Source organism: Delphinapterus leucas, chromosome 6, assembly GCF_059928025.1.
Source record: "Delphinapterus leucas isolate spDelLeu-1000000601 "Yukka" chromosome 6, BTC_Dleu_Yukka2, whole genome shotgun sequence".
In the NCBI taxonomy this organism is placed as follows: domain Eukaryota; kingdom Metazoa; phylum Chordata; class Mammalia; order Artiodactyla; family Monodontidae; genus Delphinapterus; species Delphinapterus leucas.
In genome coordinates this window covers 122,039,457-122,062,742 of record NC_143134.1, presented here as the reverse complement: position 1 = coordinate 122,062,742, position 23,286 = coordinate 122,039,457, and the positions used below count along the sequence as shown (strand labels likewise).

The 23,286-nt window shown below is 59.5% G+C and overlaps 1 protein-coding gene across 2 annotated transcripts in view; it reads left to right on the top strand.

Annotated features, from left to right (window-relative positions):
* The window catches only part of COL5A1 (collagen type V alpha 1 chain), a 159,631-nt gene that overhangs the window by 39,446 nt on the left and 96,899 nt on the right, over nt 1–23,286 (top strand). For both annotated transcript variants that reach the window (XM_022578272.2, XM_022578270.2), the window contains exons 2-4: nt 388–555; nt 6,622–6,835; nt 7,797–7,959. In XM_022578272.2, the coding sequence (XP_022433980.1) occupies nt 388–555; nt 6,622–6,835; nt 7,797–7,959 (545 nt within the window). The remainder of the gene's footprint in view (nt 1–387; nt 556–6,621; nt 6,836–7,796; nt 7,960–23,286) is intronic.

Below are 23,286 nucleotides of genomic sequence, written 5' to 3'. Positions count from 1 at the left end.
GGCTCTTCTTTGACACGAATGAGGAGAGGTGTCCGGGAACCCGAGGCTTGTACGGCACTTGGGGAAACAAAGAGCAACGTGAGTGCAAAATCAGGGAGGCTTTGCTCCTGGTGGGTGGCTGCTTGCAGGGACCAGGTCGGGAACATTTCTGGCCGTGTGCATTTCTACAAAGTGGGGTGTCCTGCCCCCAAGAGCACCCAGTTTCTGAGCTGATCCCTTGGTATCTATCTCCTGAGTGTCAGAGATTGAGGTGTGGATGAAGGGAGGTGGTGAAGGTTGGTTTCCAGCTCATCTAAACCCTCCGGGGGCTCACCAGAGGGTGGGCCTGCCCCGTGGGCACTCGCTTCCTGCCCGTGGCTAACCTGCACCTCCTCTTTGTCCTTTCAGCTCAGCCAGCAGATCTCCTGAAGGTTCTAGATTTTCACAACCTGCCTGACGGAATAACCAAGACCACAGGCTTCTGTGCAGTGCGGCGATCTTCCAAAGGCCCGGATGTCGCTTACAGGGTCACAAAAGATGCCCAACTCAGCGCGCCCACCAAGCAGCTGTACCCTGGTGAGAGATGGCGTGTGTGCCTGGTGGGGTGCGGCTCCATCTCCCGCCCCCAGCCAGGGAGCAGAGCCGGGAGCCGGCGGGGTGGAGAAACGTGCTTGGTTTTCCGCGAATGAGCCTGGTTTGATGTCAGGGTAGTGAAGACACAACCCGGCACCCCTCACCGTCCACCACCAAAGGGACAGCGGGGCCACACCTGTTGACACTGCTTCTCCAAGCAGGTGTCTCTCCAGCTGTGGACAGGCTGTCAGGACTCCAAAGGCAAAAAGGAGATGGATGGTTCCCGGGTGACGGGGTTAAGAGAAACCCTGGGGTCACGGGAAAGGAAACGCTTCCAGACAGAAGCTTAACTGGGGGCGAGGACATTAAGAGACACGTGAATCAGATGTCACGGCTCCCAGCAAGAGAGTGCAGGCTCTTAATGAGAATCCATTGCCCAGTGTCACATCGCTGCTTTTAGTTACGTACCCACAGCGGGAAGTGACGTTTGCTGCTCGGATGCGGCATCCAGGTGGTCCCTGACTGCCCCCCTCACACCCTCGGGGCCTGGACCGGCTGACTAGGCCCAGGTTTGATTACCTCTCCCTCCACCTCAAAGGAGTTCTTCTTCCTGACTCACATCAGAAAGGGCCCAGGGGACCTTGGGCAGATGAACTCACCTCAGGAGGTGTCTTGCAATCGTTAGAAGACCATACGACATCGTTTTGGTGACTGCATTATGCACCCTGGACGTTGAGCCCTGAATCGGGCAACCTTTTGACAAGTAACGGCGTCTCTGTTTCATCACATCCCCCCTGGGGCCCGGAAGGACACACTCCTTCAGGGGCTGCATTGGGCTCCCTCTAACCCTTTCACTCATAACTCTGCTTCACCCCAGCTGTTTTCTCAGCTTTCCTTTAAATCCAGTGGGGACTTTTAAGGGTTTGTCTCTGCGAGAGGGGCAGGGTCTGCTCTTTCCAGGAATGTCATTTGGGGTCGGTGAGATCTGTCCGGGGCCCTGAGCCCCATCACTATCTTAAAGAGCCCCCCCGCTTTACCGCCTTTGGGAGCCAGACATCCCCCTTCCAGAGCGTTTGACCATCCTTGAAGACAGGGGTCACTGCCAGGGCTCCTGGGTCACTCGCCACAAAGAACCGCGGGGATTTCACTTTCCCTCACGGCCAGAGGAGTGTTTCTTATCCTTTCTTGGGGCCAGCGTATCTTTTAGAATCACCCAGAAGTTGTCTGCTCGCCCGCCCCGAGTCCCCAGTTTAGAATTCCTGTCCTAGGGGGACTGAGGGGCTGGGGGCAGGGGAGGCTTGTGAGAGCTGACGGCCCCAGACAATGGTGACTGCACTTTGGGACAGACACCCACTGCCTGACGTGTGTGTGACGTGGTCACCTTCCAAGGCCGTCCTGTGGAATTAGGTGTCCTACCTCGAGGTCATCTGTAGTTGCTTTGCTGAAAATTAGTTAAATCTGATCCCTGCCACCCAGTTCAGGGTCACAACCAATTCATCGGAGTTAGTACCCCTGCCCACCCCCCGGACCCCGGTTATCTTGGGGCGAGAAATGTCAGAGGGTCTCAGAATACAGGCCAGTTATTGGAGATCTGGTATGAATTCCTCAACAGCAGACAGGGATCTATTTTTTTTTTTTTTTTTTTTTGCGGTGCACGGGCCTCTCACCGTTGTGGCCTCTCCCGTTGCGGAGCACAGGCTCCGGACGCGCAGGCTCAGCGGCCATGGCTCACGGGCCCAGCCGCTCAGCGGCACGTGGGATCCTCCCGGACCGGGGCACGAACCCGCGTCCCCTGCATCGGCAGGCAGACTCTCAACCACTGTGCCACCAGGGAAGCCCAGGGATCTTTTTTTTTAAGCCCACATTTTTCCTAACCTGTCAAATTAGGATATTGATTAGATCCTCAAAGAGTTTAAAAGGCTGTTACAGGGCCTCCTAGCCATCATTAGCTTATGGGGCACAATGGGTCCATCTGTAATGATTGTCTCATTAATGCCAGATAGAACCGGAGGTCTTTGGGGATGATTTAAGTGGGAACTTCTGGGGGGTCTTTCCTGCAGGCCCCAGGGTTGATGAAACCATACAGCCTCTCTGGCCTTTCCTGTCTTGGAAACCTCGGAAGGGGCACCCACCTGTCTTGCTTTTTGCTTGGCCTCCTGGGAGCCGTGGCGTCTGGCTGCGTTTTGGATACTGTGTCTGCTGGGCAGCTGCAGAGGGAAGGGGTGGTGTGGTCAGGTGGCCCCAGCCGGGCCGAGGCCGTGGTGGCCTGAGTTGAGCATAGACGTTTTAAACGTCTCAGTGCAAAGGAGGTCCGGGTCCGCGTGACCTCTCCGTAACGAGAAAACCCCCATCGTTCTCCCGAGAGGCCACCTGGATTCTCTGGGGATGCAGGCGCCCCTGTGCAGGCCGGGTGGGTCTGGGTCGTGGATGCGGGCTTGGGGGCCAAAACTGAGCAGGGATCTGGGAGCCTTTGCAGGACCTGTCCCCCTTCCCCAGCCCAGACGCCGGCCTCACCCAGTCATTGATTCTCCCACTTAGTACAGATCGCCTGCGATCCAGGCCGTTTCTTTTGGGGAAATCAAGGTTCCTTGGGCTGGGGTTCTTCAGAGGACTCGCCCCCCTTCCCAGCAGGTGAAGAGAAGCAGGTTGGTTTCTCTGCACTTGCCGGCAAGACGGGGCCTACTGTTCCTGCCCGATCCTAAGGGGATTTTCTAGTCTTGCTTAGAGCCTGTAATCCGGGTTCTGAATCACCAGGGCCAGGAGTGCAACTCCAGGTTACTGACCTTGACGGTTGGCGCTGGGTGGTCCTGACACTGGGTAGACCAGGCCGTAAGGACTAAAGCGGAACCCGGGACGGTGACGCTTTGGGGGAAGTGGAGGCCACCAACAAACCGGAGAGGATTGCACAGCTTGCCTGGAGCGGGGCGTTTCCTGGGCCTCTGCCTGCGGGCGTGGCGGGCAGCACGTCAACGTAAGGCTGGCCTGAGACCCTAGAAGAAGCCGTCATGGGCCCTCCCTGAATGCAGGAGGCAGGCGTGTCCCATGAGGCTGCCCCGGCCCCTGGGGCTGTGCCCCTGTGTCCCGGCACCACGGGCCTGCAGCCATCACCGAGGTCCAGCCATCCCCTCCGAAGACATCCAGGCAAGCCAGCCTCCCCGTGGTCACGCGGCCCCCTCCTCTGCTCTCGTGCCTAGGATTGGGGTCCTCTCCCCATTTCGCACTCCCTCTGGTAACTTCGGGGCCGCTGAGACTCCCTTCCTGCTCAGGATCTGAGACGGGGCCTGGGCATAGTTATGGCCCCCACTCACTCTTCCGCCTTCACTCCAGGCCTGCCCTGCACCGTGGGGCGGGACCTCCAGAATCAGCCTCTGTCCAGCAGAACCTGTAACTGTTGGCTTAGTAGGGTTCAGTTTAGTAGCAGATGCACTTATTAAGCGCCCACTGTACACCTAAACTGCTCCGTGTCTTTGGGCTTCAGCCCGGGTGGAAAGGAAATGGTCTAAGGAAGTAACTGGGCCTCTTGCTCAGCTCACCCCTCAGTTTTGACTTCTCTCTGAGAAACAAAACATGAAGCGCTGGATAGCAGACGAGTTTCTCCCAGACAGTGTAGATTATAAAGCGTGTCAGCGTCCGGCTCACGTCCAGACGAGAATGAATGGTCTCTACAGTGACAACAAATCCTTTGTTATTTTGCCAGGAGGGAGATGAATATTACACGTAATTTCTCCTTTCAGCTTATCTGAGCTGAGAACGTGTGTTACTGTAGCGATTTAAGAATTGGGAGGCAGCGTCTGAATGAGTCGGGAGCGAGGGCGTTCGTGGTCCTGGGTGGTGCGTCACGCTGCAGGGAGGGGGAGGGGCCCTCGCACGTCCGCTCTTCTCGTTGTCTGAGGCAGGGGGGTGACTGTAAGAGGCACGGAGTCATCACGAAGTGGGGACGGGAGGCAGGCAACCCTTGAGATGAGATGAGTGAGGGGCTCACGGACTCACTTGGTGATTGTAGTCTATCCTGGACGTGAGCAGGGACCTCTGAGATGCTTGGGGTCAGACACCACCCTGGGCCCCTTAGTGCCCGCTCACCCCCAGGGACCAAAGGGCCACCACTGAGGTCCTGGCCTGGCTGGGGTCTCCCCCTGGGGCCTGCACGCAAACCCCCTCCCCTACCACGGCCGTTCACTCGGGGCGCGATCTCTGATTCCCTCTCACATCCCACGTTTAGAGGGCAGCGTGGAGGGACAGCTGTGATGGTAGTGGCCTCCACGGGCCTCTTTCCAAATGGCTTCCTGTCCGTGGAAGGGCAGCCTGAGTTGGTCCCTCAATGAAGCCAGCCTTTCCTCAGACAGATGACCACACTGACCTCCTCACCCTCCACCTGGACCTGGCAAACTTTGCTGGATATGGTGGCGCTCAGACATTTGCTGCACATCTGCCCCTTGATCAAACTGTTCCTGCAGCCTTTCCCTAACAGCACATGGCCAAACCTACCCCCTCTCCGGGAGCGGAGGCATCCAGCTGGTTCCTGCCCCGGGGGATGGGCTGGGCCACGGTGCTGAGCACAGCAAACAGACCCCAACTTCTAGCTCCTTAACATGGGGCCAGATTCTGCCCAGGCTGTGAGCCTTGGGCCTTTCCAGATCCGCACCTTAGCCAGAGCTTTGGGGGCCGTGGGATGGATTTCTCCACCTGCTCTCCATCACGGCCTTGAAAACTCACACAACTCTGTTGGCTTTTGGGGTTTGGTTTCTCTGCCTGAAGCTGCCGTGGCCCCTCTTGTCCTCACGCTAGAGAGACCGTGTGTCTACCCTGGGTCCTCCAGGGGCTGCAGGGGCAGTTCTTTTCGTGGCATCCCCCCTCCCCTCAGCAGGGCATCAGCAGCGCTCACAGGGACCAGCAGAGCCCAGCTGCCCCGCCGTGCAGCAGTTCCGCCAGCAGAGGGCGCCCAAGGATAGCATCCCCACTGAAAGCTGCATTGACACCCCCCCACGCCCCTCCCACCCCCCGCTCTGCCACGCGGGCCATCTGGTTGACCTTGTTACAGTTCTAAAGAAGGGGTGGGTCTGATGATGGGCTCTGTCCTTGCCCAGGACCGTGGGCTGGGCTTCAGCGCTCTGCAGCGAGGCAGCTTCAGCCGCAGGGCCTTGTCCTTACTCTGTCGGGTGTCCCCGTTGACACTCCTCGGGCTCGCTTCTTCGGCCTGGTTCTGAGAAGCACACTGACTTGGGTTGAGCCTTCCTGGCTGTGCATCCAGCTCCCTTGTCAGCCCCGGGCCCTCGCTCTCGGGGGAATTGCATATTGCACACAGAAAGAACCAGGATGGATGGAAGGAGGGGGCTGAGATTTCCTCTCCCGTCCGTGGAGGCAGGGCGTGAAGGGCGTGTGTGTGGAGGATTCTGGAGCAGCCTTGTGCCCTCGGCAGGGCCAGCGCGGGTCTGGCTTTTAATGGCCTCAAATTGTTTCTGGCCTGTGTTGTAAGAAACCCTCCCTCCCACCAACATACCAGGGTTTGGGTTTTCCTTTTAAATTTGAAGTCTTCTGATTTATTTCACTTTTTCTCTGATTTGCATGTCAACCAGGAAATGTCAAGAAGTGCAATTCTCGTCATGATTCCCTGCCTCTTGCCTTCCTTCCCCTCTTCTCTCTCGCCTCCCTCCCTCCAGAGGGCGCAAAATGAGACACACTCTGCCAGGCACAGCTCTAGGCACTGCGGAGGGTAAAAGACGCGTCTAAAACAGCGCCTGCCCAGAGGAAGCTCACATTCTAGAAAGTTCTAAGAAGGATTTATACCTAGATATATTGAGGTGTGGGAACTGAAAAAGATAGCAGTGAAGGCTCACAGTTGGAAGGACCAATCAGGTTTGCATTTGGACTGAGCCTCGGAGGGGGTAGGTTTGACCATGTGGTGTTAGGGGAAGGCTGCAGGAACAGTTTGATCAAGGGGCAGCTGTGCAGCAAATGCACCACCATATCCAGCAGATGTTGCCAGGTCCCTGAGCTGGTTTGTTTGCAGAGAGCTGTGGCTGGGCACGGTTGGGGGCTTCCCGACTGCCTTGTCTCTGTCCTCTGTTCCAGCATCTACATTTCCCGAGGACTTCTCCATTCTAACCACTGTGAAAGCCAAGAAGGGCAGCCAGGCCTTCCTGGTCTCCATCTACAATGAGCAGGGCATCCAGCAGATCGGCCTGGAGATGGGCCGCTCTCCGGTCTTCCTCTATGAGGACCACACAGGGAAACCGGGGCCGGAGGACTACCCCCTCTTCAGAGGCATCAACCTGTCAGATGGCAAGTAAGTGGCACCACTCAGCAACCCACTCCTTCTCCTGCTGGAGGGTCGGGGCAGGTCACCTAAAGCCCCCGGCCGAACTGGGGACCTTATAGCAGAATGTGCTTTATATAGCAGGATGGTGCTGACACGCCCGCAGGTCGGAAAGAGCACTGGGCTTGGAGTCCTGGGAGCTGGGTCTTGGTCTGGACGCATCCTCTGTGGCTCTGGGGAGGCCTTCTTCTCCCTGGGCCTCCACGTCCCCTTTGTAAAATGCACTGAGCTGTATCAAAGGCTAGCCTCTTAGTGTCCGAAGGGACACGGGAGACTGTGTAGTTATACCCAACTTCTTCCAGAAAGGATTTAAGGCATCCTCAAGGATACAGACACAGATGTGAGAGTGAATGATGTTTTAAGAAAAGAAAAAGGAGTCAGGTCTTTCCAGAATTCTCTGTTGGATGCATCCCTAAACCCCGGTAGTTTGAAATTAATTGGCTGACACGTCTGAGGCCACGTGCTGTGATCCTTGAAGACCTCAGGCCATGATTTCTGCATTTCTAATTGAGAGTTTCACGTAGATCCATCAGTCCCACCATTTCCTGTCAGACTCGGTTTCTCGGGCAGCCTGCATTTGCTGTTGGGGGTTGAGATGGTACACAGGGAAGTACTGTCAGGTCTCCCCGCCCTTGACCCACTGACCAGCCCACTCCAGGGTTCAGGGCTGTGCTCCGGGCTGCACAGCTGGTCTCATCCCAGAGATGAGAGACCTGATTTTTGAGTCCAGTGGGTCTCACGTGGCACGCGGTGTGGACCTGCGCCCGCGGCTGTCTGCCCGCAGAGGCTCAGCTCTGAACTGCTCAGCCCCGTGACACGGCAGGAAAGAGATGTCCTCCTGGGTCCCCAGGGACTTGCGGTTGAGGCAGTCGTGTTGGTACTTCGTGACCCCCGCCCCCCTTCACCTGCCTGGCGGTCTGTTTCTTTGCAGGTGGCACAGAATTGCTCTCAGTATCCACAGGAAGAATGTCACCTTGGTCCTGGACTGCAAGAAGAAGATGACTACATCCCTGGGCCGCAGCAATCACCCCGTGATAGACGTTAACGGCATCATCGTGTTTGGCACCCGAATTCTGGATGAGGAGGTGTTTGAGGTAAGCAGGGGGCCGGGGGCCTGGGGCCAGCCGAGCCGACGCCGCGTTGCCTGGATCCTGGCGCTCTGCTGGGGGCGGCTGGGGAGGGACCGCCTACTGATGGTTCTGCTTCTGTTAACGGCAGGAGTGATGTCTGCCGGTGGAGACGGGCGGGCGTTCGAACGGGCCCTCGGGCTTTGCGCCGGTGGGGAGGATGAGGTTTGGGTCTCACCTCTCTCGGGGGTCCTACTGGGGCCACGTGCGTAACTATGAGAGGTTCGGGGGCGGGGGAGCTGGCCTCGGTGCAGGCCCGCGGGGCCGGACTCTCCACTGTCTCGTTTGCTGATTCCAGGCCTTGGGCAGGTTGCTCTGACGTTTCTGAGCCTCAGTCTCTCCATCTGTAAAATGGGATCACGCACGCAGCTCCTTCCTATAACGTGGCAAGAATTACGTGGGGCTGAATGGTGTAAAGCACCACGGCCTCCTCATAGTAAGCGCTTGACGTGTGTCAGCCTTGATAGCAACCCAGCGTCGGGGCAGGTGGAAAGGTGGACAGAGCCCAGTTGGTCAGATGTGGCTGAGCAAGGAAACATCAGAACAGCCACGTCTCCGTGGAGGCGGGGGTTGGGGGGATGGATGAACCAGTGTGTGAAGGTGGGTCCGTGGATCCTGCCGAAGTTGGCAGCTGCTCTGCACAGCAGGAGTCCGGGACGGCCGCAGCCTGTGGACAGCAGGGTGGGCTGGGCGCCTGGATTCTGCAGGCACTGCCAAATTTTGCGAGTTATGGCGACGCACCCTCCGAGCATGACTCTGACCACAGTTGCCCAGAGACCCGGGATGAACTGCAGACGGCTGGGCTGTCCTCAGCCAGGCCTGAGCGGCTTTGGGGTCCTCCCGGGGAGCTACTGTCAAAGGCTTGGGGGTCGCCCCGACTGGGATTAAGTTTTTGCCGGTGTAGACCTCTTGCTGGTGGGAGGATCCAGGTAAAGCAGGTGGCTTTGGTGAGCTTCAGGACTTATTTGTAAAACGTGGGTACTGGTAGTGTTGCCTCGAGAGGTGCCGGGGGCTCACCTGGGCTCATCTGAGAAGCGCTGGGCTTGGGCACCTGCTCAGCGCCCGGGAGCCTGGGTCGCTGCCGCCACCCTTGCTCGAGGTCTGAATGCGGAGGTGGGTCCGTGTGCCGAGGCTGGGGTTTGAATTCATGTACCGCGTGGTAGCTTTTCTGCGCTGTTGCCACATCTTCCCGATTTCTAGTGCCTTTTGTGCGCCGATGGTGTGTCTTTTATTGTAACGACTCAGGAAGAAGCTTTATCTGTCTTTTAAAAAAATAAGGATCCTAAACCGAATCCTGCTTCCTTGATTTTCTGAGCCAGTTTTCCCATGAGCACAAGTCTGCTAAGACTCCAGTGCTGTAGGGAAAGCACTAGGGAAGTCAGGGCTGGGTTCAAGCCCCAGCTGCACTGTTTACATGCTGTGAGATCTTGGGTGAAAGCCTCGCCTCTCTGAAATGCTTGTGTGGGTGAGGTGTGTTTAAGGACCACCGAGGCATACGCGTGGCCCACGGCCAGCGTTCCGTAGCTGTTACCCACGTTTATGACTAGAGGAGGAAAACAATTTATAATTACCAAAAAGAAATGGAAGAGAAGAACAAATATCGTATATTAACGCATATACGGGGAATCTAGAAAAACGGTACAGATGAACCAGTTTGCAGGGCAGAAATAGAGACACAGATGTAGAGAACAAACATATGGACACCAAGGGGGGAACGTGGGGTGGAGGGTGGTGGTGGGATGGATTGGGAGATTGGGATTGACATGTATACACTAATATGTAGAAAATAGATAACTTAGAAGAACCTGCTGTATAAAAATAAATAAAATAAAATTCAAATCAAAAAAAAAAGAAGAAATGGATCTCAAATCGGATAACTCTGGTTTCCTCCTCTGTTTAGCCTCCCAGCAATCTGGGTAGGTCTTGCTGTGCGGCTGAGAGCATGCAGGCTTTTGGTGGAATCCGTAGCTCAAAAATACGTGCAGCGTTCTGGGGAGCCCTTCTTCCTGGTCGTGGCTTTCGATTTGAGGGAGAGTGTCCGCCAGGCACCAGAGATTCTTGTTGACCACAAGCTGTTTGCGTTCTGAAGGAGGTGATTCCGTAGCCTTGGACTTCCCGGAAGGCTGTTGGATGTGTCCACATCTGAAAATGTGACCTGTCTTTCCTAATGAAGAGCAGCGAGCTAGAGGTGGTGATGCCCTCGGGGGCCCCAGAGCATCATTTTTTGTTTTTTTATTCAGAGAGCAAGGATAAAGTTGGGTGGGTTGGCCTCGTATCCCCAGCCCCCCTTTGTTTCGTGGCGAGTGAAAGAGAATTTTTATAAATAAAAGTGATTTAACTCTTGACTTTCCAGAAGACTCCAGATAACGACACTTGCCATTATTCACCACTTTGGTTTCTGGAGAAGTGTCTTTAAAAGGAGGGGCCAGCACCATTGAAACCAATTCCCCGGCAGCCGCGTTCTTCCCCGGGAAGGATGACTTTCCCTCATTAAAAGCCAATTTGTCCCGAAGCTCTTGGAGGCTCTGGGGGAGCCGGAAGGATTCTGCGTACTTTGGTGGAGGGCCAAGTCGCTGCTGGTACACGCTGGGTTTTGTGATGTGTGCTGTTTCCAAACAGGGGTTTACTGAACTCTAGAGAGTCTGTTGGGACCACTGGGGTTTTTCCTGGGGTGTGCGTGGGCCAGGGAGGAAGTGGGGTACGTAGCAAGGTCCCCCAGGCCTTCATGCCCTTCATCTCCGGCTGATGGCCTGGAGCCCACACTGAACCTGTCCGAACCCAACGTCCTCATCCGTAAAATGGGCGCGACGGGGCCAGTGCTAGGGGTCGTGGCGTGGCCCGATGGAATCTCTGTAAAATTCCTGCACCTGTGAGGACCATAGCGAACCACACCGACCAGACCCCTGGCAGTCAGAGCGGGCGGCCCACCGTCAGCATCCACCTGCATTTACCTGTCAACCATGGCAGCGGCTGTGACCAAGGTCCGCTCCCTCTATGGTGGCACAGGGTCACGAGCTGTCCCTTATCTCACCGTGCGAGTTAGGTGCTGGACCTCCGCCTTAGAGATGAGGGCCCTGAGCCGTGCAGGGGGTGGAGCCGCCTGGGCTCACGGGGTCCCCCATTCCTGTGCCCAGAAACCCAAAGGGGAAGGGACTGGCTGTGGGTCGTGCTGCCCTGGCCAGGGTGCATGCTCCCGGCCAGAGCCCCCAGGCGGGGACTGTCCCTCAGGGTGCCGTGGTGTGCTGTGGAAGGGGCTCGAGCTGGCTCCCTGGTCACTGCTTTGCCGCCCACCTCGCTGACCTGGCCAAGCCCCCGTCCTTGCCCGCCTATTTCCAGGTGGAGCGTGTGCACTACGGGCTGCCTGAGGACCTGCCTGCGGGGGGCGTCCGCAGTGATGTTCCTGGGGAGCTGCGTGTCCTGTGTCTTCTCCTGGGGTGTACCCGTGCCCTGGGACCAGTGAGCAGCTGGGGGTCCCGGGGCTTCGTCCCACCCCCCAAGGGCCCGCTGTCGGGGGAAGTGGAGGGTATCCTTCGGACCCCTGTGAAGTGGGGTCCTGCGGGCCTCCCTGTGCAGGAGAAAGTGTTGTTTTCACCCCGGGCTTAGAACAAGCTTTGTGTTTTCGGAAACAGACGAGACTGCCGGGAGAGCGAGTGTGTCTGGCAGGAGGGGGAAGTGGCTATATTTCTTCAGTGGCAAACCTGGGTGGGAAGCCAGGCAGGGCCACCAACAGGGCCCTGTGACGACACGCCGCCTGTGTGCTCTGCCCTCCCCGCACCAGAGAGGTTGAGTAACCTACCGAAGGTCACCCAGCAAAACTGCAGCGCAGCGGGGTTGGTCTGTTGTTGCTGAGAGCCGATGGCCTGTCCTGATGTTGTGGCGGGTGTGACAGTCACGGCAGCCCCTGCATCTCTCTATCCACCTGACCAAGGAAACCAGGACCGTCCCCAGCCAGGGCGCATCCCTGGTGGTCCCGACGGTGCCGGTGGGTGCCTGGCCTTGCTCCAGGCAGCTCGGTTCCCATCGTCCTGCACAGGCCCCGGGGACACCGGAGTCCCCTGGCCTGTGGGGTCTGAAGCCCTGGACCCTTCCAGGAAGAGCCAGCATGAGCTGCTAGCAGGGGCAGTGGCTGCCAGAGCTATAGTCTCCCCTGCGTGACTGGTGGCCTGCACAGCACCCTTCCCCGGGCCAGGCTCTCAAACGTGGGACTGAACTGGTGGGCCCTGCACCCGCTCTGGGCTCGCCTGCGGTCCTGGAGCCGGCCGGTGTTCCAGATGGAGGGGTCCGGAGGGTGGGACTGGGGGGTAAGCCAGAGCCTGGTGCTTGGCCAGGGGAGGGCATCTGCTCTGGGTTCTGCAGGGGAAGGGCCCTCCTCTTGGGTCCTCGAATGGAGGGGATCACGGAAGAGGAGACCTGCCCTGGGGGACGGGGAGCCGGTGAGTTCTGGGCCAGGAGCCAAGTCTGCTTTTAAGCTGTTGAATGCTTCAAGGGGCAGCAAGACCAAACAAACTGCAAACTGGAGCTTTTCTCCGCGGGATCCCCGGGTGCTGGCAGGGAGAGAATGGCATTGCGTTCAAGTCACGGTCCTGCCATCTGTCTGCTCCCCTCGGCCGTTTGGAGAGACCCAGTGGTTTACTTAATCCCTGATTCCCTTTTTCCAGGGGCCTGTCTTTTCCACTGACATGGTCCTCCTCGGAATTTAGCTTTCCCGGGGCGGGAACGGGGCCACGGCGGGGGAGGTGCTTTCTCGAGCACAGACTCACCCTCCTTGATGTGAGGGGTGCCTGGCGTCAGGGTCTCGAAGGAGAGGGAGCAGTGAGTTGGTGTCAGAGGCCAAGGCTGTGACCTGTGACCCTTGACTCTGGGAACATCCCGTCACTGATCACTTGCCCAGAGCCCCCTGGGGTGCAGGACACTGGTTGGTCTAGAGGCCACAGAGCAGACAGGCGTGCACCTGGGCGACGAGGGGTGCGGTGATGGGCGAGCTGCAGGGCTGAGTAGCACGAGGACTCCTGTGTCCTGTCCCACCCGGGGACGCTGCTGGAGAAAGCACTCGTCCTGCCGGTGGCGATGAGCCTGGTGCTGGCTGTGTCTGAGCGTGACCCTCATTTGCACTTTACTCCCTTTCTGTCTGCCTTCCCACGGCTTTGTCAGTTTGACCCCAGCGTCTCTCTGGAGAGGGGCTGCAGACACTTCCAGAGTGCGCTTTCCCCTTCCTTGGAAGGTGGTGCATTTGCAGGGTCAGTGGGGCCACTCTGGGTTCACTTTCGTGTCCATTCAGACACAGGTGGGTACGATGGGGATACGGCCAGAGGGCATCTGCGGGCAGCGAGCAGCTCTGCAGGCTTGTCTCGGGGTGTCTCTGCGCTTCCATCCCCACTAGTTGACAGTGTTCACGGGCCGGGTGCCCCTCCCTGGGTCCACGGGTCTTTTTCCAGTTGGCGTTGCTGGGTAGACCGGTGCTGGGCATAGGAGGAGCTGGGCTCTGGAGCCGGACCAGGTGGGAAGCACGGCTCCATCTGGAAAACGGGCCAGTGCGTTCAAGATTGATGCTGAGGTCGGCCTGCTACGCACACAGCGCCCCATGTTCGCAGAGATCAAGACTCAGAGCGAACCATCAAAGACCCCTAACGCATGCTCTGCTCTGGCACGCAGAGCCGCCGTGGAGGGCCCAGTGTCTGCACGGCAGCTCTCACAGTCGAGGCCGTGCACTCGGACCTTAGTCGGTGGTGTGGAAGCTCCCAGGGCTAAGTCTTGGGTCCAAGTCCCCGAGGGGGCAGTTCAGACCCAGGCTTTCCTACTGCAAACCGCACGTCCTGGGCAGGGCCTGGCTGAGGACCTTGTCCACCCCGGTCCCAGCCCTCTCCTTCGCGTCCATCTGTGCATCGCCCGGGATCACTGCCCTGCTGCGTCAGGCCACGTGAGGCAGCAGCCCTGCGCCCAGCGAGGCAGACCCCAGGGAAGCAGAGGGGCGTGAGTGAGTCAAGGTCAGAGGCCCCTCTGCTTCAGCTCTGCCCACTTCACAGGGACCTTCCCCGATTCCTGGCAAGAACAGAGATGTTGCAGTCTCCGTGTGTTTCCTGGGACCCCAGAAACACACGTCTCCACTTTGGTCTCTTGAAAAGACAGGAGTTTATTACTTCCTGGTTCTGGAAGCTGGAACTCTGCAGCCTGAAATGGGTGGGGCAGAGTTCCCAGCAGGGGCTCCAGGGGAGGGTCCTTCCCCCCTCTTCCGGCTTGGAGGGCAGTGGGAGTGGCCAGGCCCAGCAGCAGGTGGAATAATCTGGAGGGGTGCTGCCTCAAGTGGCCTGGCAGGGCAGGGAGGTGCTCCTGGGGAAGCACAAGCCCAGGTGTCCCTGGCTGTGGCCGCATCACTCCCGTCCCTGCTCTGTGCTCACCTGGCCTCTCCTCTCCTCCCTGCGTCTCTGTTCTGTCTGCCTCTTGTAAGGACACAAGTCATTGGGTTCGGGGTCTGTCTTAATCCAGGCTGATTCTCTTCTTGAGACCCATCACTTACCTACACCTGTGAAGACCCTGTTTGCCAGTAAGGCCACATTCCCAGGTTCCAGGGGTGAGGATTTGGCCCTGGGGTGGGGGTCCCTATCCAGCCCACGGCCCAGGCCAGCGTGGGGAGGGGCTGCTCCCCAGTAATGCCTGCGGGGCGCGTGTGGGGAATTAAAAGCGGGTCTCTGGGCGTGCATATTTGCTTGTTTTCAAATCGAGGTTTGTCTCGGGCTGCTGAGTTGTGTCTGCCCAAGGAGGCTGGGGGGTAAGCTCTTGCCGGCTGGAGGGGCTAGGGGGCCAGCCCTGTGCACGGCTCCCGGCTTGAATGGGCGGCTGACTGACCAGTGAAGGCAGTGGGCAGGGAGTTTGAAGTGCGTTTTTGTCTCCAGTTCGGGTGCAGGAGAGGCTGGGCTGTGGGCAAGCCGGGGCCAGGACTCCTCCTGGGGCAGGTGGCCGGCAGCCTGTGGGCTGGGGAGGGTGTGACCACTTAGCAGAGGCTGGTGGGAGCAGGGTGACAGTGAAGGAGTCGCATGATCTCACGTTCAGGTCTCCGCCAAGGGCTTTCGCCTGGAATCGCTCCTCGGGTGGGCAGTGATTTTCAGGGGGTGGGGTGCTCTCCTGGGTCGTGCCGGGTGTTCGTGATCTGCGTTGAGCCCAGCAGTGGGTGGGGGACCTCTCTACCTGGGCCCGGCAAGGAGGGGTCCAGAGAGACCCCAGAGCATCAGGCAGGCCCTGCTTGGCCCATGTGCTTTGGGACCTGGCTCCTTCTGCTGCCTGGCCCGAGAGGGCTGCAGGTCTGTTCCATGGAAACTGAGCAACAGGCCCACGTCCCAACCCGACAGGCTGACGCGGTGCTGGAGGCCGGCCCTGTGGCGTCACGCAGCTTATAGTGGACTCTCTGATCTGTGGCTCCCCAGGGAGGGTGGTGCCCGGTGACCCGCGGGCCGCAGCGGCTCTAGAGGAGGACACTGGGGACGGACTGGGTCGTGTCGGAGGAGGGTCAGGCCGTTGCTGCCGAAGCTCGTGGATGCTGAGTCCCACGGTCCCGCCGGCAGTGGCAGTGGGTGGGATGGGGAGGTGAGGGTGGTGGCCGAGGGGAGCCCACCCACTCGAGCCAGGGAGCTGCCGTTGTGGACGGCTGGAGGGTGAGGGGGTCCTGCCGGTGCATGGCCTCCTTCTTTACCGCAGCCAGCCGCTGAGGGCAGCCCTGGCCTCACTTACCGTCCGCAGGGCCTTGGGCAATCCCGGGACTCAGCCTGCTCACCCTGAAGGTGGGACTGCCGTGCTTGCGGTGACGATGGACGGCCACAGTGCCTGACAAAGTCCTCAGCCCGCCAGCCGGCACTGGGCGTCCCACTGCTGTCGGTGATGCTGGTGGAGGGCCCCTGGCGGGCGGGGGGGACACAGGCGTCGCATGACTTCTCGGGGAGGGAGTTTTCTTCTTAAGATGGTTCTCGTGATAATATGGACTGTCGTTGCTGTTGTTAGTGCGCTGTGCTATAGGCGGGCGGATTCTGAGATGGGAGGGGGGCCTGACGGTCCGCAGGCTCAGCTGGCAGGGAGAGCAGCGGGGATTCGATCCTCACCTGCAAACCTTGGGCGTGGGCCATAGCTGGGCGGCTCTGGGGGTGCAGTGAGACCCTCCTGAGGGGCAGAGGGGAAGGCGCGGAGGGGCTGGCCCCCAGCGCCGTGCCTCCAGGCCTGGAACCCTCGTGACCCCTTCCACCGCCTCCAGGAAAAGAGCCTCCGAGATGGGGGTCAGCGCACGAGGTTGCTGGGTGCCCCCTTCTCGAGGGTGCTCTGGGGTTGGAGGGGGCCGGTGGCGGGGGGACCCGATAACAGTCGTGCAGAGCATTCGTCAGAGGTCTTTGATGGTCTTGATCTCCGAGGACACGGAAAATCCATCTCAGCTCGTTTCTGACTGTGCCCCCGTGGATTTTCCCGGAAGCGCTCAGCTCCGGGAAGCTCAGGTGCGCGTGCGGGCTGCGTTCTTCAGTCTCCTCCACCTGTTGAGTCTTCACAGAGCCCAGGGGATGTGCATTGTGTTGGCTCCGTAGCACCCGTGGGGAACCTGGAGCCCAGAGACGTAAAGCCACCTGCTCAAGGTCACACAGCAGGGAGTTGCAGGGCTGGATTTGGGGCCCAGGTCTGGAGCATTCCCTGGATCAGATGGGGGCTGCTGGGTCCCCAGTGTCAGACTTCTGTCCCTGTCCCTTTGGGGGTCTCACCCTCCAGCCTGATGGAGCCCCTGTTTGCTCACTCCCCTCTCGGGGGTGACCCTCCAGCCGGCCCCTGGTTCTCAGTCCTTCCTGAGCTCCAAGGACTATGCGTGTCTCCCCTCAAAGTGAGCCCCCTCCCCCCCAGGCCTGGCCCTGCTCACTTTCAACCCGGAATCGCCGTTTTCTCTAGTCTGAGCTGCATTTTCCGGGCCCCTCCAGGCGAAGTCTATCCAGCTGCGGCCGGTCCAGAGTCTGTCCGCAAGCAGGTCTTTCCAAAAGGTCCAGGGAGTGACCAGGCGGCAGCCGGGACTTGAGGGCACTGCAGTGACTCTTGACCCTCGTGGAGGCCTGGAATTCTGCAAATCGATTAATATAAATAATTCTACAAGTTAATTCCCCTGAGCACACACCACCCTCCCCAGAGCCCAGCCCCACTGCTTGCAGTTAATGCTCCCGGGAGGCTGTGTTTGAGGCTACTTCTCAGGGATTGGGTCGTGTAGATTGTCCCCATGAGTCAGCCACACGGTGTCACCCCATCCTTCCCACGTCCAGCAGTGTGTGTTTGCAGTCGAGGTTGCCGGGTCCGGGGCAGAGCCTGGGACCTTGGCCGGCGTTGTGCCGCATGGCCTCAGTCTTGAAGTGAGGCTGGATTATGGCACAGAGTCTGCTCAGAACGGGGGTGCTGGCCTGGAGCGTGTGGGGCAGCCTGGGCCTCTAAAATCAACCCCTCCCCACCACTCCCCTGCCTGGCCCCCTGCGGGGAAGCGTGTGTTCTGCATTCAGTGAGTCCTTCTCACGGCTGTGGACCTGCAGAAACACCTGCGCGGGGTCTGTCACAGACAATGCCAAGCTTCTCTCGTTGGTTGACAGAATAAGATGCCGCAGAAAGGTCTTTCAGGTTGGGACCGTGTTCTAGAGCCAAGGAAGTGAAATTCAGTGAAGGTGACTGTGAATTTCTGCACTTGGGTTCAAAACAAGCAGCTGGCAGGTGCGTGATGGGGAGATGCTGGTGTAGGACACTCCCGTGGAGGAGGTGCAGGGGTCTGTGCGTGGCAAGCCCATGGGTGTGATGCGGCGTCACAGTGATACGTCCGGAGCAGAGGGTGGGATGATCGAGGGGCTGGACGTGCGTGGCAGAGACTGAACTGAGACCTGAGGTCCGCACCTAGAGTGGGGCGGCAGGATGGAGACGGAGCTGGTGCCTGAGGTAGAGCGTCTCGTCCAGGGGTGTGGGGTGAGGCAGTGGCAAAGTGAGGACCACGGAACAGGGCGTTCACACGTATGGACCTGCAGCACCAACCTCCTCCACCAGGGCCCAGCTCTGAGGCCACTGCCTCAGGATGCCTTCCTTGACCTTGCCAGGCAGAGGAGGTCACCTGGGCGCCTCCTGAGGAATCAGTGAGAGCTTGAGATTCGCGGTCAAGGGCACTGATTTATTTGTCTTGGTGTCAATAAGCTTATCATAGGGGTGCTAAAAATGCTGGTTGAAAGGGTGAAAGAATGAATAATCAGAGCTGACTGCCTCCAGAGGGAGAGGGTAGTGAGGCTTCGTCAGGGACCCAGGGCTGATGGTCATGGTGGTCGTGGTGGTGGTGATGGGGATGGTAATGATGGTGGAGGTGGTGGTGTTGGTGGTGATGACGGCAATGGTCGTGGTGCTGACGGTAGTGATGTTAACGATGGGGATGGGTGTGGGAGTGGGAATGGTGGTGGTGGCGGTGATGGTGATGGTGGTGGTGATGGTAGAAATGGTGGTGGTGATGGCAGGGATGGCAGTTTCCGCTTTGTCTAGGCCTCACCGGGTGCCAGGCCCACCGAGCATGCTGCGTGTACCATCACGCTTAGTCCTTAGTGAGGTAGATCTTGTTATCTCCTTTGCAAATGCACACTCAGAGGCCTGGGAAGATTCGGTGATGCGCTTAAGGCCCCACAGCCTGCAAGGGGCGGAATCCTGCACCCAGGCCACCTGTGGTCACTGCCTCACCCCTTCCTGCGGTGGTGCCCAGAGTCGTGCTCCTTCCTCTGTGGAGCTTATCACGACAGATGTGTCCCTGTGCTGCGTGGTCAGTCCAGGGCCTACAGGCTTGCTGCTCCGAAAGCCTGGGCTGGGGGAAGGACGGGACAGCTTCATTCACGTGCTGCCTAGGCTGGGCTGCTCACCTAAATGTCTGGAGTGAAATATCTAGGGCCGCGTAGCCAACGGGGAAAGGATGTGAGACCCATGCCCCTTATAGAGTCCGGTGGGCCCGTGAGTCAGCCTGGTCCCTGCCGCTGGCCCTGCTGCCCTGTCCCTTGGTCTGGGGATGAAGTGTCCACTCTCTGAGTTCACTAAGGTGACCCTTTAGTCGCTGTGGCTAGTTTCAGGTCTGATGGGGCTGGGACTTGACCATCCCCCCACCATCCCTGCCCCTGGCCCCTTCGTGGAGACTCAGGTGTGGTGCACACCGCCTGCACCAGTGCAGGTGTGAGGAGACACCAGGGGTGGGTGGCGCAGGTGAGAATTGGGCTGGGACCAGTGGTGGCCACATAGTGGGGGGAAGGCCACAGATACGGACCATGGAGGCGGGACCTGGGGGGCAGCAGGAAGTGGCTTCCAACCGCGTGGAGATCTTTCCTTAGCGCTCACTCACTCACCAGAATGGTGCTTGACTCTTTCTCATGCTGTGGGTGCTGTGAAAATCATAGAAAAAGTGACTTAGACCCCCCTGGCTTGGGTCCTTCCCTTTCCATTGTGTGACCTTTTTTTTGCGGTACGCAGGCCTCTCACTGTTGTGGCCTCTCCCGTTGCGGAGCACAGGCTCCGGACGCGCAGGCTCAGCGGCCATGGCTCACGGGCCCAGCCGCTCCGCGGCATGTGGGATCTTCCCGGACCGGGGCACGAACCCGTGTCCCCTGCATCGGCAGGTGGACTCTCAACCACCGCGCCACCAGGGAAGCCCCATTGTGTGACTTTTGATGAAAAATGTCACAACAAGATGTAAAGTGTGACCTGTTTGGGCCGTGAGAGCTTGAACAGCAAGGGGGACTCGGGAGGGCTTTCATGTGCAAAGTCTCCTGGGACATCAAGAAGGTGGCTCATAGAAGCTCCCTGCCCTGTGTCCGCCAGGCTGGTCCCAGCGTCAGACCCACCAGGCTCCCCCGGGGAAGGAAAGCTTTGCAGGGTGGACAGGTGACCATGTGTGCCTGCGTGTCCCTGGTGCTCTGTGCACACGTGTGCCTGCTCTGTGTCACTTGCTGGCAAGTGGATCAGACTGGACTGTCCTCACCGGGGGCAGATTTGTCACCAGACCCCTGGCAGCCGAAGGTCGATGCTTCCTTCTTGTTTTTGCTCCGTAGACTGTGCGCTCCTCCCCCAGCCTGGGACAAGAAGTATCCGTCCGTCCGTCCTCTCAAAAGACCGCGTGTCTCCATTTACGAGGGTGAAGCGCTCTGGCTGCACAATGCACGGGAAGAGCCAAGTGCGCAGCGGGAGCCCCTCGGGGCCGGCTCGGGTTGGACAGGGAGGGGCCCGTGGTGCGGGGCAGTCCCTGCAGGGCTGGCTTCCCCGGGGGACCCATGGCTGTTTGTTGGAAGGAGGGATGCAAGATTAAATAGCACTGGAGAGAGGAAATGAAAAGCCGGGCACGTCATTGGAGAGAGCAGCGGCACAGACGCTCCAGGCCGGGAAGCAGGGGCGAGGGCCTCCCTCATCTGGGCAAAGATGTTTTCCGAGTCCACAGCCCTCAGGGTTGCAAAGCTCTCCAACGAAAACTTTGCAATTTCCTCAGCAGGAGCGCAGCTTGGATAAAATCTCATTATTGGAAAAGGCAGAACTGATTCCCTCAGCAAAATGCCCGGCTCAGCCAAGGACACCTGTGTCCTGGGTGTCTCGATGGCTGGGGCCTCGCGGGCCGCCCGGCCTGTCCTCTGCAGGAAGATGGACAGCCACTGGCCACCCCGGGCGTCAGAGCTGTGTGGGGAGTGGAATGGCCGTGGTGACCGCCGGGCTGGTGCAGAAGCTTCTAGGGGGTCTGTAGAGCTTTACTGACCTGGTAGGAGCAGAAATAAGGCACGTGAATCGAGAACGCCCTGGGCATCATCGGAGCGAGGGATGCAGTGAAAGCAGTGCACCTGCTTCTCTGGGCAGGTGACGTGGGCCACCGCAGGGCAGGCTGTGCGGGGGCGCCGAGTCTGGGGCTCGGCGTTCAGAGGTAACCTGAGCGATTACAGGGCGTGGCCTGCATTGGAGATGTGGGGTCTGGTGTCAGGAGCACCCACGAGGCGGGTGGGGCGGGTGGGGCAGAGACCTGCCCCACAGAGGGCTGCCTGGGCAAGGTGATGGTGTCGTTTATGGGAGCTGGAAGCTCAGGTTGACGTGTGTGCGGGACGTAGCACTCGGCTCCAGGGAGCCCCCATTCCGTGCCCTTGCGAGAGTGACCACCCCCTGAGCCTAGTGGGTGCATCTGTGACATGGGGATGAGAGGGAGGAAATGAGGTCCAGCTCCCTCTTGGAGGAGCCGGGGGGCGGTGGGCTGGAATGGGGAAAGGCAGAGGCTTGTGGCGGGCAGTGGGCGCCTGGAAAGACATCCCGTCGGGTGGCAGGTGGGGCGGGGTGGGCGTGTGCAGCCCTGGGCCCTGGGCTGCTGCTGAAGGAGGAGACGGAGCCCCAGCCGCCTGGTGCCCACCTCCCCCCCGGCGCCCTCCGTAGGTCTGCTGCCCGCTCTGGGCTGGGCTGTATGTGACTCGTGGGTCCTGTTGTCCGTGGGAGCCAGGAGGCCCGCCGTCAGGGGCTGGAGCGGGGCACGTGCCCCTGCGGGTCGCAGCGAGAAATGCTGCTGTCAGGGGGCTTGTAGGCTGTGGGAGGGGCAGGGTGGGTGGCAGTCGGTCAGCAGCTCCCCATGCAGGGTGCACACCCACTGCTCCAGGCTCTGCGGGGCTCAGAGGGCAAGGCTCCGGGCAGGGTGGGGCGAAAGCGGGGGGAGAAGTGCGCCTGGGCCGGCGACCGTGCAGGGGGGTCACGGCCTCACCCGTATCACGGTGGGGATTTCGGGGAGCAGAGATAGCACAGTGGGGACCCTCGGTGAGCGCTCGCTGCATCATGGATGAGGGGACCAAGGCCCTGGTCAAGTGTAAGACAGCACGGATGCTGCAGCAGGGTGAGGAGATACACAGTGGGACCTTCCTGGTTCTGGAAAGTTCTTCCACCCCACGGCCTCTGTTTCCCCATCTGTAAAGTGGCGGTTGCAGTGAGGCTCAGGAGAGATTTGTGGGGGGCACCCAGCAGTGGCCAGGCACACTTTGGACCCCCGTCACGGCGTCACAGCTCCCCGGACTCGGAGCCCTTGGGGCTGATCTGCTGTTGAGGCTGGCGGGACCCACCCCCGCTAACCTCAGATTCCATCTGTAAAATGAGACGGTTTTACTATATCAAGGATTTTGACTTTCTAAGGAAACCCATAAACCCTTTCCTAACTAACATTCCTCTGGGGCAGCCTGATGTGTAAAACCTGCTAGGACCCCAGGCCCCTCCATGGAACCCTTTTAGAGAAGCCCTGGCTAGGCCAAGCTCCAGGTCCCCACGTCCCGAGGGACCTGCGAGGGGCAGGGAGGCGGGAGGCAGGACGTCCCGGGAGGTCAGCGAGGGCTGGCTCGGCGAGTGGGGACCATCCCGCTGGTGCTCCCTGGGCTCCGAGGGGCTGCAGCTGGGCTCCGGCATCTCCCACCAGCAGCCGCTGTGAAGGCTGCACCAGGGCAGGGGCTCCGTGATGGGCCTCCGGGTCTGGAGTTTGGAGCTTGGTTTCCCATCCCACGAGGCATCGTGAAAATGCTCTCAAGACACAGTCATAAAGCTGTGATCACTCGTTGCATGTTTGAAGGGCAACATGCACCCCTTAGGGCAGCCGGGGGGCACGACGTCTCCAAGTCGTTGGGTGGTGCTGCCAGAAGCCCTGTGTTGAGAAGGATTCTGAGTTGCCTCTGGTCTCAATGAGACAAAGCACAGCGGGAGACGGGGTCTCTGGGAGGGGCACGCGAGGTGTCCCAACCTGAAGCGCAGACTCGAATAATTCCAGTTCTGGCTCCCAGCCTCTCTCGATGGCAGGCTCTATTTTGATTTTCCAAACTTCCGGCAGAGCCCTCCTCCTGGACCACCCGAGGGTGGAGGAGGGCAGGGGAGCCCCAGGTTTCCTTTGGCGAAATGGGGAGCCCAGGGGCTGCGTCCTGTGTGGGGTCGCCGGCCACCAGGACAGTCGCCCACATGCCCCCTTGCTGCAGAGAGAAATTGGTTGGCTCTGATGGGGTGCTGCAGAAGGGGCAGAGGAGTTCCTGAGGCCTCACGGGGCACGGAAGGAGGGGTACTCTCGGGGTGTGGAGTGGTGGCTGCCTTTGACCCAAACGTAAGATCAGAGCTTGTCTGAAGACTTAAGGGGCTGCTCTAGGGCCTGGCTGCCCCTCACAATGACCAGAGCCTTAAGGATCCCAAATCCCAGGCCCTGCCCCCGAGCCCTTTAGGCCAGAGTGTCTGAGGGGCCCGGGTTCCTCGGGAGCCCCCGCTGGGTGTGGGGCAGGGGGAGACAGGACTTCTCTCTGCCCTGGA